Below are 13,744 nucleotides of genomic sequence, written 5' to 3'. Positions count from 1 at the left end.
TTCTCTTCTACCAGCCTCAGGCCTGTCCTACGGGAAACCCACTCTGTTCCACGGGAAAGACCCAGAGCAGACAGTTCCTTGTAGGGACTTGAGAAAGAGATGAAGGAGGCCCCGCGGGGCACCGCCTGCCGAGCGGGAATCCCTGCCCTAACCGCTGGCGCCCCTCGAGGGGAGGGGTGAGGGCGGAGGTGGTTCTGCGGCGGCATCTGTCCCAGGCGGGCGGGAAGCTGCTGCATTAAATTGTAAAATCGATTTATTGACCGGCAGGTGCGAGCAGCGGCAGATGGAGAGTAGCGCTGCCGGGGCGCATCTGCGGGGAGCGGCGGCATCGATCCTGGCCCCCCTCCGAAACCCGTCCGTCCCGGTCCTTTCTCGTCCGCTCGCTCCCAATTGCAGGGCCAAGGTCCGCGAGACTGCGGCGCCTGAGCGGCTAGGGTAGCTCGGCTCCCTTCTCCTCCCCCCTCTCCTGGCCGCAGGGCCCTGGGCTGCACCCCCATGGCTGGCAGGCCCCTGCCAGCCCCACTGCCCCAGTTGGCACGCGGCGGGCCGGGCTGACGCGTGGCAGCGCCCTGCGGCAGATGAGGCACGCGCCGGCCTCATTTCAATGTGAATGGATCGAAAGGAGCAGCCATGTGGCAGCAACAGTTTGCAAATCTCCCCGCCTTCTGTGCAGCTCCCTGGCCGCGGCTCCCTGCACGTGGCCTCTTCTCCGCAGCAACCGCAGCGGCGCCCCTCAAGGCTTAAGCGCCCCGCCCAAGCCGGGCCCGCTCCCCCGCCCCTGACATGCCCGACGGGCTCTGCGGTCCGGCCTCCGCCACACTCCTACCTGGCTTCAATTTGCCCCGCCAAGAACCGGAGTCGGGGGTGGGTGGGCGAAACCATGCTGGAACCCTCGGAGCTGCGCCGCCGACTCGGGGGCAGGGGTAGCGGCGTGGGGGGCGAGTAGGCTACCCAACGGGGGAGGGGTCCCGAGGCTCTACGTGGCCCCAGTGGTACCCCCAATAAACCCGGGGTCAGCTTAGGGGCGCAACTGGAAGACAACCTTGGCGCTTTAGGGTCCCAGGTGAGGGTTCTGCCTGCTGGGGGGCTGCGTACAGGGGCCAGAAGAAGAGGACAAGAGAAGCAGAAGGCCCTGCATGGGAAGCTGTGGGCCTTGCATGAAGCCAGGCCTGGACCCTGCTCCGGCTCCTGACGTTGTCGGTGCCAGTAAGGATGAGGACCCGCGGACTTTCAGAGGGCCCGCAGTCAGTCCAGGGGAGTCCCAGGCTGTTGAACCTTGCATCCATGCTCCTTCTCGAGGGCATCATGGAGCGTCTGCACAGGGGCAAGGTCAGCAGATGTCCAGATGGGTTCAAACCCCTTGTGATTTGCAGCCTCCGGTGGCCTCACAGTCTCCTGCTCTTGGCAGCCCCCAGGACACATGTTGGGTTCTTCTGGTCTCTAGTGGGAGAAAAAGGGAGGAGCCCCAGCTGTGGGCACTTGCATTTCAGTTCTGGGCCAGCAGTGGGATCCTTTCTTGTTCAGCAAATGTGGGCAAAGAGGGACTCCAGTGGACTGGAGTGCCGGTGGGTACTCAGGGCCGAGGCAGGCATCTTAGTAGGATAATGAACTTCTGGGACAGAGGCCACGTGGCAAGTAGAGGCTTCATAAATGCCTTTTTTTTTTTTTTTTAAAGATTTTATTTATTTATTTGTCAGACACAGAGGGAGAGAGAGCGACCGAGCACAGGCAGACAGAGAGGCAGGCAGAGAGGCAGGCAGAGGCAGAGGGAGAAGCAGGCTCCCTGCCGAGCAAGGAACCCGATGTGGGACTCGATCCCAGAACCCTGGGATCATGACCTGAACCAAAGGCAGCTGCTTAACCAACTGAGCCACCCAGGCGTCCCCATAAATGCCTTTTGATGGCTAGCAGAATTAAACCCTTTCTTCCTCAAAAAGGATTTCTAGGTCTCTGGGATCCCTTGCATTTTGTGTCTCTGAGAATAATAATAGTTTTGTCTGGTCCTTAACTGTTTGCAAAGTGCTTTTGGACCCATTAGTCAGGATGAGTGAGGGGGGTAGAGAGTGTCCCAGATCACGAGTATTGAGCAAGAGGCATCCTGGAGGGCTGGATGTCTCCCTTGAGAGGCAGGCAAGTGCCAGCGTCAGTAAAGAAACTTACTTAAAATCCCTAGGCTGGGATTTGCAGGTGGAGGCAGAGAGAACTAGGTGGGGATGGATGCCAGCTCAGAGGAGAGGGACACTCTTTGGCACCCTAGGCAGGTCTAGGTAGATTATGGGCGGAGCGAGTGTGAGGAACCCACTAGTCAGGATTGCTGGGAGGCAAGCCCTGGGCCCCCCTCCCTCGGGCCTGGGGACTCCGCCTGCCCATAACCTACATTAACTCTGGAGCGCAGCCTGGGCCCATCTGCCGGCCCCCGCCCCACCTCGGTTCCCCACGCCAACCCGCTCGCGCCAGATGGTGGCTGGGAGGGGTGGCCGTGCGTGGGGGACCCCGGAGCCCATCTCCTCATCTCGCCCTTCCCCCAACCCACGCTCCCAACCTCTTGTTTCTCATCCTTCCCCCCAACCCTCCACCACCCCCAAGTCAAAAAAATCAGACCGTACTAGGCATAGGCAGCTGTTGTGCTGCACTGCCTCGATCCCCCCCCCCCGGCCCCTCCCCGCGCTACGGCCTCCCCCGGGCCCGCGCCGCGTCCCTGCTCCCTCCCGCTTCGCGCCGATCTTATCGCTCGACTACAGCCATCGCTGTGCGGGCGGGCTGACAGCTGAAGCCACTGGGCCCCCGCCGCCCTCAGCGTCGCAGAGACAGAGAGATCCCCGGCACCCCCCGAGACTGGGAGAAGCCGGCCCTCCCCGGTCCAAGGCCTCCGGGGATCACGCCGGGTTCCGGGAAAGCAGCTGCACTGCAGCCGCTCGGAGAAGTGGGGCCACCCGGGGGAGCCGCGAAGGCGAGACAGACGCAGTGGTCTGAAACCCAAACTAGTGCGCGCGCTTTCAGTTCCACCCTACATTTCGCCCCTATGAGGAGAGGACCCGGGTCTGCCGGACCTCAGCCCCTCATCAGGACTCTCCAGTGGCTTGAGCCAACGCTGGAGCCAGAAGAGTTCCTCCCTGCCCCAACGGAGCTACAGGACGCGGGTGGGGGGTTGGGGCTGCTAGGGTGGGGGGAGACGGAGGGCAGTGGAGCTGAAGCTGAACCCAGGTGAGGGGAGGCGCTAGAGGAGGGGCCAGACCCTCATTACCATACAGCTGAGGACGCACCTCCCTTCCCCTACCTCGGGGACCACGCCCCCTTCCCCTGTCTCAGGGACCACGCGTCTAGGGGCTGGCACGAGTCGAGCCCAGGCTGGGGGCAGAAGGGAGAGGCACGAGTTGGGCACGCCCCTCGCAACTAGGGAGGGAGACGCCCACCAGGAGGAGGGAGCCCCCGGGAGCCCTAGAGTCTTTGACTCCAGGACCTCGTCTTGCCCGGTGTGGCCACAGAGAGGTTAAAGCGTCCACTGGCTTCTCTGTTGTGCGGGGGACGCGAGGTGGATGGGAGCTCACAGGTTGGGGACTGAGGTGGCGACAGCTTCCAGGGCTCGGGGAAGAAGGCGATCCGAGTCCTTCGACCCTGCTTTCGCTTTCCGAGCTTAAGTTCTTTTTACCTGCTCGAAGGCTGAAGGTAACTAGCTCCGGCTGCGAACGGACCGCCCACGGGGACTCCCCAGTGTCTCCGCCTCCACGACCATCCGGGAACCACTCGCTCACCTCCCTCCCCATTCTCCCAGGCCCTCCCCCACCCCCTCTCACAGCGGGGTCTCGGACCTTAACTCCTCCGCCGCGGAGAACTGGTTACTTTGGCACGCGCAGAGTTAGGGGACCCAGGGGCTGAGAGCGGCGCGGAGGGGCGGGGACCTGTGCGTGACTGGCTGGCGGGGATAGGGGATGGCGGGGGCGGAGGCCCCCTCCAGGCCCTGTTGGGGCTGGAGCGCTAGAGGACGGGAGGGGAGGGGAGAGTGACCATGGGTTCTGAGTGACAGGCGGCGAAGAGACGAGCCAATATATATAAGGAAGGCTCCCGAGCGCGCAGGTTTCAGTAGCGGCGCAGAGCGCGAGCTGGGAACACGAGGCCAAGAGCCCCAGCTCCAGCCGCCTCAGTGCAGTGTACCCAGCACTAGCCCGCTTGCAGCTCCACTATCAGCCCGAGGACACGTCCTCAGCCCAGCCGCCACCCAGCCGTCCTCACCTGGATTACCTACCGCAGCAGCTGGAGCAGAACTAGCGAGAAGGCGAAGCGAGAGGAAAGCCCCAGAAGGGCTTTTCAGGGACCCCTCCGGCGGATAGACGCACGGGAAAGCGGCGTCCCGAACGAAGCCAGCTACAGGGCGGGCGCGGGGAGAGAGCGACGCTCCCGGGGATGGCAGCCGCGTCCCGTAGCGCCTCTCGCTGGGCGCTACTGCTGCTGGTGGCACTTTGGCAGCAGGTAACGTCCCGCGCCCCCTCCACCCCTTCCCGCCGCGCCCGGAGCCTGAGCCCCGGGCGTCTGCCGAGCTGACCGCTCCCCTCCTTCCTTCCCTCGGTCCCTGTGCAATAGCGCGCAGCCTGCTCCGGAGTCTTCCAGCTGCAGCTGCAGGAGTTTGCCAACGAGCGTGGTGTGCTGGCCAGCGGGCGGCCGTGCGAACCCGGCTGCAGGACGTTCTTCCGCGTCTGCCTTAAGCACTTCCAGGCGGTCTTGTCGCCCGGGCCCTGCACCTTCGGCAGCGTCTCTACGCCTGTGTTGGGCACCAACTCCTTCGCGGTCGGGGACGATAGTAGTGGCGGGGGACGCAACCCTCTCCAGCTGCCTTTCAATTTCACCTGGCCGGTGAGCACAGCCCGGGTGCACTGGGGGGTCGCGAAAGACGAGAAAGGGGCTCCCTGGGGCCAAAGCCCCCCCCCCCCCAATTTCCTCGCTTCCAACTAAACCAACCAAACAAACAAAAAAACCAAGGGTGCTCTCTTTTGATACTTTCTTCTGACTCTCCCCTGAGACCTCATCCTCAGGAAGGCTCTCACCGGTCTCCCTCTTCCCAGTCCTGTGCCCTCTCTTCTCCCAACTCTTGGGATGATTTTCATCAGCCACTGCATCAGCGCATCACCCACCTTCGAATGACTCTAGCTAACATGCCCCCATCTCTCAACCCTCCTGCTCGGGGTTCTCCGCTCACCTTCCCCGCTCGCGCGATGCTGCGCACAGACCCGTTATGTTGACCCGGGAGCTGTAACTGTATCCTGCAATTAGATTAATTAAACCCGAGGCCGCGAGGCACCTCCACCTTCCCCGCCCCGACTCATCTCTCTCTGTCTTCCCCCGCCCCCTCCTTTGGCCTCCAGGGTACCTTCTCACTCATCATAGAAGCTTGGCACGCGCCAGGAGACGACCTGCGGCCAGGTGAGTAGCTCGCTCGGCCGCCACAGGGGGGCGACACGGCGCAGCGCCGAAAGAGTTAACCTGTGATAGGCGGGGGAAGTGCGGGGTGGGGGGTGAGGGGGGCAGGACACTAAGCTCTGCCTGGAGCTGCGCCCCGCGCTGGACGCTCGGATTCCGCTCGCTGCCTGGACTCTGAGCACAATTGCGTTTCCTGCGGGTTATTTTTGGCGTGGGAACGCGGGGAGCACGGCGGTGAGAAAGGCTGAAGCTGCCAGCGCCGCTGACGGGCCCCTTCCTGTATTTTACACCTTTCGTGAATTCCGCTCCTTTGGAAAGGGAATAATGGCTTTGGGATGTTGTTCTGACACAGAGGAAAAGGATATTTCAGCAGCACAACAATTCTCACTTTGAAAAGGAAAAAGAAAAGCATTGCCCATCTCTAATGGCAGAACCCGTGAATGGGCACCAGAGGACCCTTTGCTCCCAGGGTCCTCCCCGGCCTGGCTTTTTTCTTTCCTTTTCTTTTCTTCCTCCGTCTCTCCCTCCTTCCTTCTCTCTCTCTTTGCCCCTTTTTTTTTCTTCTCCATTTTGACCTCTTTTCCTCTTTCCTGGTTTATCTGCCTCCAGAACACTGGAGAACATTTTAACATCCTTCTGTTGGCTCCTTTCTGAATGATATCAGGCCTTCAGCTAGGGCACATACGTGCTCGCAGGTGGCAGCTAAGCAGTGGGACATTTGGGTTCCTCTAGCCTGTGCTTGCTGGGGGTCATCTGAACAGCTGGTTTGATCCAGCAGTGGCTGGCATTCTCGGGACTGGCTGCCCTTCCTTGACCTGGCCCTCTGCCCCTTCAGAGGCCTTGCCACCCGACGCGCTCATCAGCAAGATCGCCATCCAGGGCTCCCTAGCTGTGGGCAAGAACTGGTTACTGGATGAGCAGACCAGCCCCCCAACGAGGCTGCGCTACTCTTACCGGGTCATCTGCAGTGACAACTACTATGGGGACAGCTGCTCACGCCTGTGCAAGAAGCGCAATGACCACTTCGGCCACTACGTGTGCCAACCAGATGGCAGCCTGTCCTGCCTCCCCGGCTGGACTGGGGAGTACTGCGAAGAGCGTAAGCAGCCAAGCTCCTGCCTCCCTGGCTCCGGGTCCCCCGGAGCCAGCACAGTGGCCTCTTTTTGGCCACAGCCTACCTCCCTCACAGAACAGGTCCAGGCTGCCCACTAGCCGGGTCTCAGGAACAGGTGGGGATGCTTAGGATAGGCGTGGACTCTGATCTGTCTTTTCTTAGTGCTCCTCCCCATCTTGCCAGAGCCCACAGGGACCCCCTTATTGCCTTCCATCCAGCCTGGATTCTCCTTCCCTGTGCCACTGTTGCCCTTAATAACACCTGCGGCCCCTCTGGGAGGCCAGGAGAGGGAAGTGAGACCAGGAGAGCTGGGGACGCCCCCAGGGCCAGGAGAGGGAGAGGGGGCTGCAGAGTCCTTAACAATCTGACTTGGGCTCTGTTTTCTTTTCTCAGCGGTCTGTCTTTCTGGCTGTCACGAACAGAACGGCTACTGCAGCAAGCCAGCGGAGTGCATGTGAGTAGGGGACAGGAAGTGGGCGAGGAGGGACCTAGCCCCCCAGCTAAGCCCTCACCTCACCCTCAGCCTCCCTTTTGCTTGACAGCTGCCGCCCAGGCTGGCAGGGCCGCCTTTGCGATGAATGTATTCCCCACAATGGCTGTCGCCATGGCACCTGCAGCATCCCATGGCAGTGCACCTGCGATGAGGGCTGGGGTGGCCTCTTCTGTGACCAAGGTGAGTCAAGGCAGAGAGAGCACGCAGAGGGGCTGGGAGAGGTGGGCAAGTGTGGGAACCAGAGTGCTTGCCCTTCTTACTGGATGACTGCCCAGTTGGCTTATCCCATTATCCTTCAAAGACCTTGGGGCTTTTAAGGATCCTTACATTGGTCTAGAGTGAGATGGTGGGGCCTTCTTGCTCAGGGTGCCTAGAGAAGCCAGGAAGCAGGAGCAGTTGCAGGTTGTGCTCAAATTCCAGCAAGGCCCAGGAGGAGAGATGCTGGGCTCGGTTCCTCCTTCTACCTTGTAGTTACCTATTAACCCCCTAAGTGTTTGCTTACCTGCTTGGGCTGTTTGAGCAGCTCTCCCTACACAGCTGTCTGGTGGGGTGTGCCCAGCAGCTGCCCTGAGACTGTGGGCGAGCTGTGCCCCTGGGCGGAGTGGCATCTAACCGACTTCTTGGTGTGGGGCAGAAACAGGCTCCCTTGTTCCTCCCCAGTGGCGCTTGCCAGCCAGCTGCCTCGGCCTACAGTCTCTTTCTGGGTTTGGGAGGGCAGGCTGGTCACTCCTCCAGCGGAGGTCGGCCAGCTCCAGCCGTGCGGGAAGGAGCCTCTGCTCCCTCATCCTGTAGCCAGCTGCAGCGTGTCTCCCATTTTCAGGGTCAAAGAGGGTGGCTGTTGCCATGGATACACCAGCACAAGCTGAAGGAAGGGTGGGCAGGGGGCTTACCAGGCTAGAAAGAACTTGCCTGGGCCCTGACTTTCTGGCATCAAGGGGCTTGGAATTCAACAGCCCCTGTATTCTGTGTGTGTGTGTGTGTGTGTGTGTGTGTGTGTTGCTTTCTCTACCCTACCCCAAACACATGTACACACCTCTTCCTGCCCACTCTCTTTCTTCTCCCCACATTAGCTCCCAGGTAACATAGTCATATACTCATCATAGGCAAACACAGCCCTTCCAGTTTCTGTATTTGCTCTGTATTTGCTCCCTCCCTGTCCTTTCCAAATGAGAAAACAAATACTTATATTTCAAAATACTCTTGCAATGCATTTCCCTTTAAAAAATGCCTGGTCACTACTTAAGGTGGCTTTTACCTCCTCCCTATCATTTCCACCTGTTAACATTTTATCCCTCCTTCTAGGCTTATCTCAGCTGCCCCTCCTCCATGAAGCCTTTTCTGACTTCCTCCTTCACATGGGGCCTTGCCATCCACTCCTCTTCCTTCCCTTCCTTCTACCCTGGTGGCCAGTGGCTGGGAGCTTACCTAGCAGGCAGTTGTCCAACTGTATTTTTTTTTTAAACTTGGGTGCATTGCTCGGGTCAAGGAAGAAGGGTATGGGCCAGGATGACTTTGGGCTGAAGCCTCTGGGGTGCACATGGATGGTGAACTTGCACTATGAGGAGTCTGGAGGTGGGGACCATTCTACAGCCCCACTCAGCTGGCTGCTGCCTGTCTCGGCAGATCTCAATTACTGCACCCACCACTCCCCCTGCAAGAATGGGGCGACATGCTCCAACAGCGGACAGCGGAGCTACACCTGCACCTGCCGCCCAGGCTACACTGGCGTGGACTGCGAGCTGGAGCTCAGCGAGTGTGACAGCAACCCCTGTCGCAACGGGGGCAGCTGTAAGGTCAGACTCGGGCCCATAGAGGTCTGGCCAGGTAGAGCCAGGGGGGCCAGTGGAGGTGCAGCCATGGCATTGTGGGTGGGGTGGGGGGGTCTGGTCCCAAGCCATGCATTGTTGCCCCCCGGGGTCTGACTTGCGCCTCTTTCTGATCTCTCTCCAGGACCAGGAGGATGGTTACCGTTGCCTCTGTGCCCCGGGCTACTATGGCCTGCACTGTGAGCACAGTACATTGAGCTGTGCCGACTCCCCTTGCTTCAATGGGGGTTCCTGCCGGGAGCGCAGCCAGGGGGCCAGCTATGCCTGTGAGTGCCCCCCCAACTTCATGGGCTCCAACTGTGAGAAAAAAGTGGACAGGTGTGCCAGCAACCCGTGTGCCAATGGTGAGTCTCGTGGCCTTGTTAACCCGGGGTTGGGGGCAGGCTTAGGACTCAGAGAGCCTTCTGGGGAGGGAGAGTCTGGAGCAGAGAGAGGCCAGGTCTGTCCCTCTGGGCAGGCTGAGATGGTCCCAACCCGCTCTGGGTGGTGAGGGGCTGGCATCATCAGCTGGTGGTTTTGGAAGAAGAGCAGGTTGGCAGTGGGTGCAGGGCTTAAGGGGAGGAGAGGCACGTACCCAGCTTCACGTCTTAGTCTGACGTCAGAGCCCCCTCCTGGCAGGGGTGGCCTCTTACCCTCCCTAGGAAATCTTGGTCTAGGGAGAGGGACCTATGAAGCCTCGGGCCCCTCCTAGTGAGAGGCTGGCACAGTCAAGGCCCGACTTTGAAAGGCCTCACCTTACCCCTGGCCATGTGGAGCCTGGCATGGAACAAGGCATCTACAATGTTCCGCATTTTGGGGGGCACAAAGCACACTGGTTATCTTTGTCTCCTTGGCCTCCTGATGACCCTCTGTGAGCCAGGCAGCACTGTGCAGGAGAGAAGCCTCAGGAGCTGGAGAAGGGTGGGAAGGGCAGAGATGGAGCCTGTTCTCCAGCTAATTACTCTGTTAACTTTGTTAACTGATAATTACATTTATTTGAGCATCTACTATATACCAGGCAGGGGCTCCTGCCTTCCTGCATCATCTGACCTAACCCTCGGAGATCTCCTGTGGAGGGGAGAGAGTTATACTCTAATTTAACAAGGGAGGAAACTGAGGCTTCAAATAAGGCACAGCAACAGGTGCTAGGTCACCTTCAGCTGGAGAGAGAACCCAAACAGAGCTGTCCGATTCCAGCTCTGCAAGATGCTAGTGGTTTTTATATGTGAGTTCACTGAAGAATTCGGGGCCCAGATCTCCCAATTCCTGGTACAGCACTCTTCGTGGTAGGATCTGGGCTGGGGTGCTCCCCCTGGGGGGACTCCCAGGCGATTGCTCACTCAGGACCCATGTGTACCCACAGGGGGCCAGTGCCTGAACCGTGGTCCCAACCGCGTGTGCCGCTGCCGTCCTGGGTTCACAGGCCCCTACTGTGAACTCCACCTCAGTGACTGTGCCCGCAACCCTTGTGCCCATGGTGGCACCTGCCACGAGATGGAGAATGGGCTCGTGTGCACCTGTGCTGCTGGCTTCTCTGGCCGGCGCTGCGAGGTGCGGATACATGTCGACGCCTGTACCTCGGGACCCTGCTTCAACGGGGCCACCTGCTACCCTGGCCTCTCCGAGGACAGCTTTGTCTGCAACTGTCCCTATGGCTTTGTGGGCAGCCGCTGCGAGTTCCCTGTGAGCATGCCGCCCAGCTTCCCCTGGGTGGCTGTCTCTCTGGGTGTGGGCCTGGTGGTGGTGCTGGTGTTGCTGGGCATGGTGGCGGTGGCTGTGCGGCAGCTGCGGCTCCGGCGACCTGACGACGGCAGCAGGGAGGCCATGAACAACTTGTCGGACTTCCAGAAGGACAACCTGATCCCTGCTGCCCAGCTCAAGAATACAAACCAGAAGAAGGAGCTGGAAGTGGACTGTGGCCTGGACAAGTCCAACTGTGGCAAACAGCAGAACCACACGCTGGACTATAATCTGGCCCCAGGGGCTCTGGGGCGAGGGACCATGCTGGGAAAGTACCCCCACAGTGAGAAGAGCTTAGGGGAGAAGGCGCCACTGCGGTTACACAGGTGAGCAGCACTGGGATGCTCCAGGCCAGGCCACAGGGCCCTGCACGGTATTCCATAGGCTCCCCCAGGACAGGTGGAAGGCTGGCACCAGGCCCTTGACTAGTTTCTCAATGCTGACAGGAGTCCCCTGCGACAAGATTTCCTCCAGGGATCCTTCTTCCCTTCTTCTCATTCATTCTTTCATTCATTCACAAATGTCAAGGGACCACATGGGGCGGTGGGGGGGGGGGGTCTCTTCTGACTCTGTCTTTCCATGGGCCAGCTTGCCCGGAGGAGCAATGCTGGTTTTTTCCAGGCCTGAGACCCTGGTAAGGTTGGAGGTCCTGTGGCTCTCTTGGGGGCCTGTTCCTCACTGTCCCCCAGGCTAGCCTTGGGCATCCCCAGTCCCTGTGTCTTCTCTCAGAGCCCATGCCCTTTGGCTCTCCAGGGTCAGGGTTAGCACCCCACCTGTCCCCCACCCAGCTCTACCCCCGTCCCTCTCTCACCGGCCTGTCTTGTGTTCCCGCAGTGAAAAGCCAGAGTGTCGGATATCAGCGATATGCTCCCCCAGGGATTCCATGTACCAGTCTGTGTGTTTGATATCAGAAGAGAGGAACGAATGTGTCATTGCCACGGAGGTGAGTGCTGGGCTCACCTTCCCTTCCAGCTTGTCTCCTTCCGCCATCCAGGAATGGGAAAGTAGCCTGGTGACTTTCAAGCCCAGGGGCCCGCTTCTGAAGGGTGGGTCAGAACCCCTCCTTGGCAGGCCAGGTTCAGGGGCTCTTGGGGCCCTGCTGGCCCTGTTGCTGCAGAGGATGTGAAACAGGAGCCATGGGGGGTTGAGCTGGGCCTAGCTCTTCCTGCTGTGTTACCGCTGGGCTGGGTGGCCGTGGCATCTGGCCAGCTCCCTGGCACTGCTTCCCAGCTGCTGGGGTAGGGGGCAAGAGTGGTTGCCTTGTGTCCCTGTTGCCCCTTCCCGCTGCTTCCTCCATTGGCCGGCCGCACGAACACAGGCTCCCAGGCTTGTGCATGGATCAGGGCCTATGTCTGGGGAGGGCTGTCCCACCCTCCCTTTGCCCCACCTGTTTCTCCAGGGAGGTCCCGGGGCCACCATGGAAGAGGGAGTTCTTGTCCTCCAGGGTAACCGACTTCCCTGTTTTCCACGTTCTCTCCAGGTATAAGGCAGGAGCCTTCCCAGGACATCCCAGCTCGGCCCCAGCAGCTGGATCTTCCTTCTGCATTGTTTACATTGCATCCTGGATGGGACATTTTTAATATGCAACGTGCTGCTCTCAGGAGGAAGAGGGAATGGCATGACCTGGACAGACTGTGAACTTGCCAAGAGATGCAGTACCCTTCCATGCCTCTGGGTGTCTGTCTGGCATCAGACTGGTGGCCGAGCTGGCCCAGGGAACAGAGGAGAGGTGCCACTGGAACCCGCCCTGCCAGCCGGGACCTTCAGAGGGCCCCTCTGGGGATCTGGCCTGTTTTCCAGAGGGAGCGGCATTGGCCTTATGGGGCCTGGAGCTGGTGTGGCCTCCACTGGCATCTGTGTTTCCAAAAGTGCCTTTGGCCCAGGCCCCACTGCAACAGCTGGGTCCAAATCAGAGAGGAGGCCAGTATGAGCGGGGCCATCAGTGGGCCCGGATACCATCGGGTGCAGCCCTTGGCAGGAGCTGCCCTGCAGGTGAGGTGAGCGCCCGAAGTGGAAGACCTTTCCGTCTGGTGCCTTCAACTACTACACGTGGGCCTTGCTCATAACACCCCTCCAGCTTCTCCCTGGCCTTGGCCCTCTGGGCAAGGTTCTTGGTAAGCCTTACCTGGCTTCCCCAGCCTCCTGCCTGGGGTGCCTCTCTGTTCCCGTGAGCACACAGAGGAAGGGCCTGCCAGGGGAGCCAGGCCTAACTGGGAAGCTCAGGGCAGTGATGCTGGAAATTCCAGTGAGGAAAAAAGGAGGTGCCGTTGCCACCCAGGCCCTTGCCTCCCTCAAACCATTCCTACAGCCTCGAGCCTGGGCTTTGCCCACACCCACTACTGCCCCCCGACCACCCTTGAAGCCGATCTTCAGAAATCAATAATATGAGTTTTTATTTTGTTGTTTTTTTTTTTTGTAGTTTATTTTGGAGTCTAGTATTTCAGTAATTTAAGAATCAGAAGCACTGACCTTTCTACATTTTATAACATTATTTTGTATATAATGTGTATTTATAATATGGAACAGATGTGTACAGGAGTTTATTACTTCTTGGGTCCTGTGTTTGTGATGGCAGAAGGGGAATGAATGCTCTCTCCAGCCTCTCTGACTCCCCGTCTCCTAGTGGTACCTGCTGCTCTGCCAGAACCGCTGGGACCCTGGGCATGCACTTGGGCTTCGCCTGCTGTGCTCCGGATGCTTGTCCCTTCCAGTCCTTACGGAGCCCCAACTGGCGCATCTACTCCCAGGCCTAGACCAGCCTTCCCTGCCTGCTGGCTTGAGGCTGCTGTGGCCCCCTGATTCCCCCTATGTTTCCACCATCACTTGGGGGATATGCCCCCTGACCTGAATCTATCCCCCTTTCTCTCCTCAAGCCTGAAAAAAAATTGGGGCTCCCTAGTCAGCCTGGGGGATACAGGAATTTGGGGGAAGGGATGATTCTCCTGGTGTTGCTCTTCTCAAGTAGATTCACTTATTGGAGAATGGGGTTTCTGAACCAGAATGACATCTGGGTCTTCCCTCCTACCACTGAAGGGTTTTAGATAGACTGGCACCTACCTACTCTTTTCTCAGTCCCAGCACGGCACTTGTCTTGGGGGGATGCAGCATGGGGGGGCTTGCCTTAGGTCTGTCCTTGCAGCCAGCCAGGAGAACTGAGTCCAGGCACCTGGTCTACCCAGA

At 59.6% G+C, this 13,744-nt stretch overlaps 1 protein-coding gene across 2 annotated transcripts; it reads left to right on the top strand.

The window, feature by feature from the left end:
* Nucleotides 1-4,095: 4,095 nt before the first annotated feature.
* On the top strand, nt 4,096-13,102 carry DLL4 (delta like canonical Notch ligand 4). 2 transcript variants are annotated; one of them, XM_044231188.1, is made up of 12 exons: nt 4,096-4,467; nt 4,579-4,848; nt 5,358-5,415; nt 6,248-6,511; nt 6,920-6,980; nt 7,069-7,199; nt 8,643-8,812; nt 8,970-9,189; nt 10,188-10,375; nt 10,673-10,890; nt 11,399-11,507; nt 12,045-13,102. In XM_044231188.1, the coding sequence occupies exons 1-12, from the start codon at nt 4,402-4,404 to the stop codon at nt 12,048-12,050; spliced, it is 1,761 nt and encodes a 586-aa protein (XP_044087123.1). In that variant the 5' UTR covers nt 4,096-4,401; the 3' UTR covers nt 12,051-13,102. The 2 variants fall into 2 exon arrangements, with proteins under 2 accessions (XP_044087123.1, XP_044087122.1); XM_044231187.1 differs by having other exon boundaries at nt 10,188-10,890.
* The last annotated feature ends 642 nt before the right edge of the window (nt 13,103-13,744 follow it).

Source organism: Neovison vison, chromosome 13, assembly GCF_020171115.1.
Source record: "Neovison vison isolate M4711 chromosome 13, ASM_NN_V1, whole genome shotgun sequence".
Classification (NCBI taxonomy): domain Eukaryota; kingdom Metazoa; phylum Chordata; class Mammalia; order Carnivora; family Mustelidae; genus Neogale; species Neogale vison.
The sequence above is the reverse complement of the archived record's forward strand: the minus strand, read 5'-3'. Positions and strand labels throughout refer to the sequence as shown.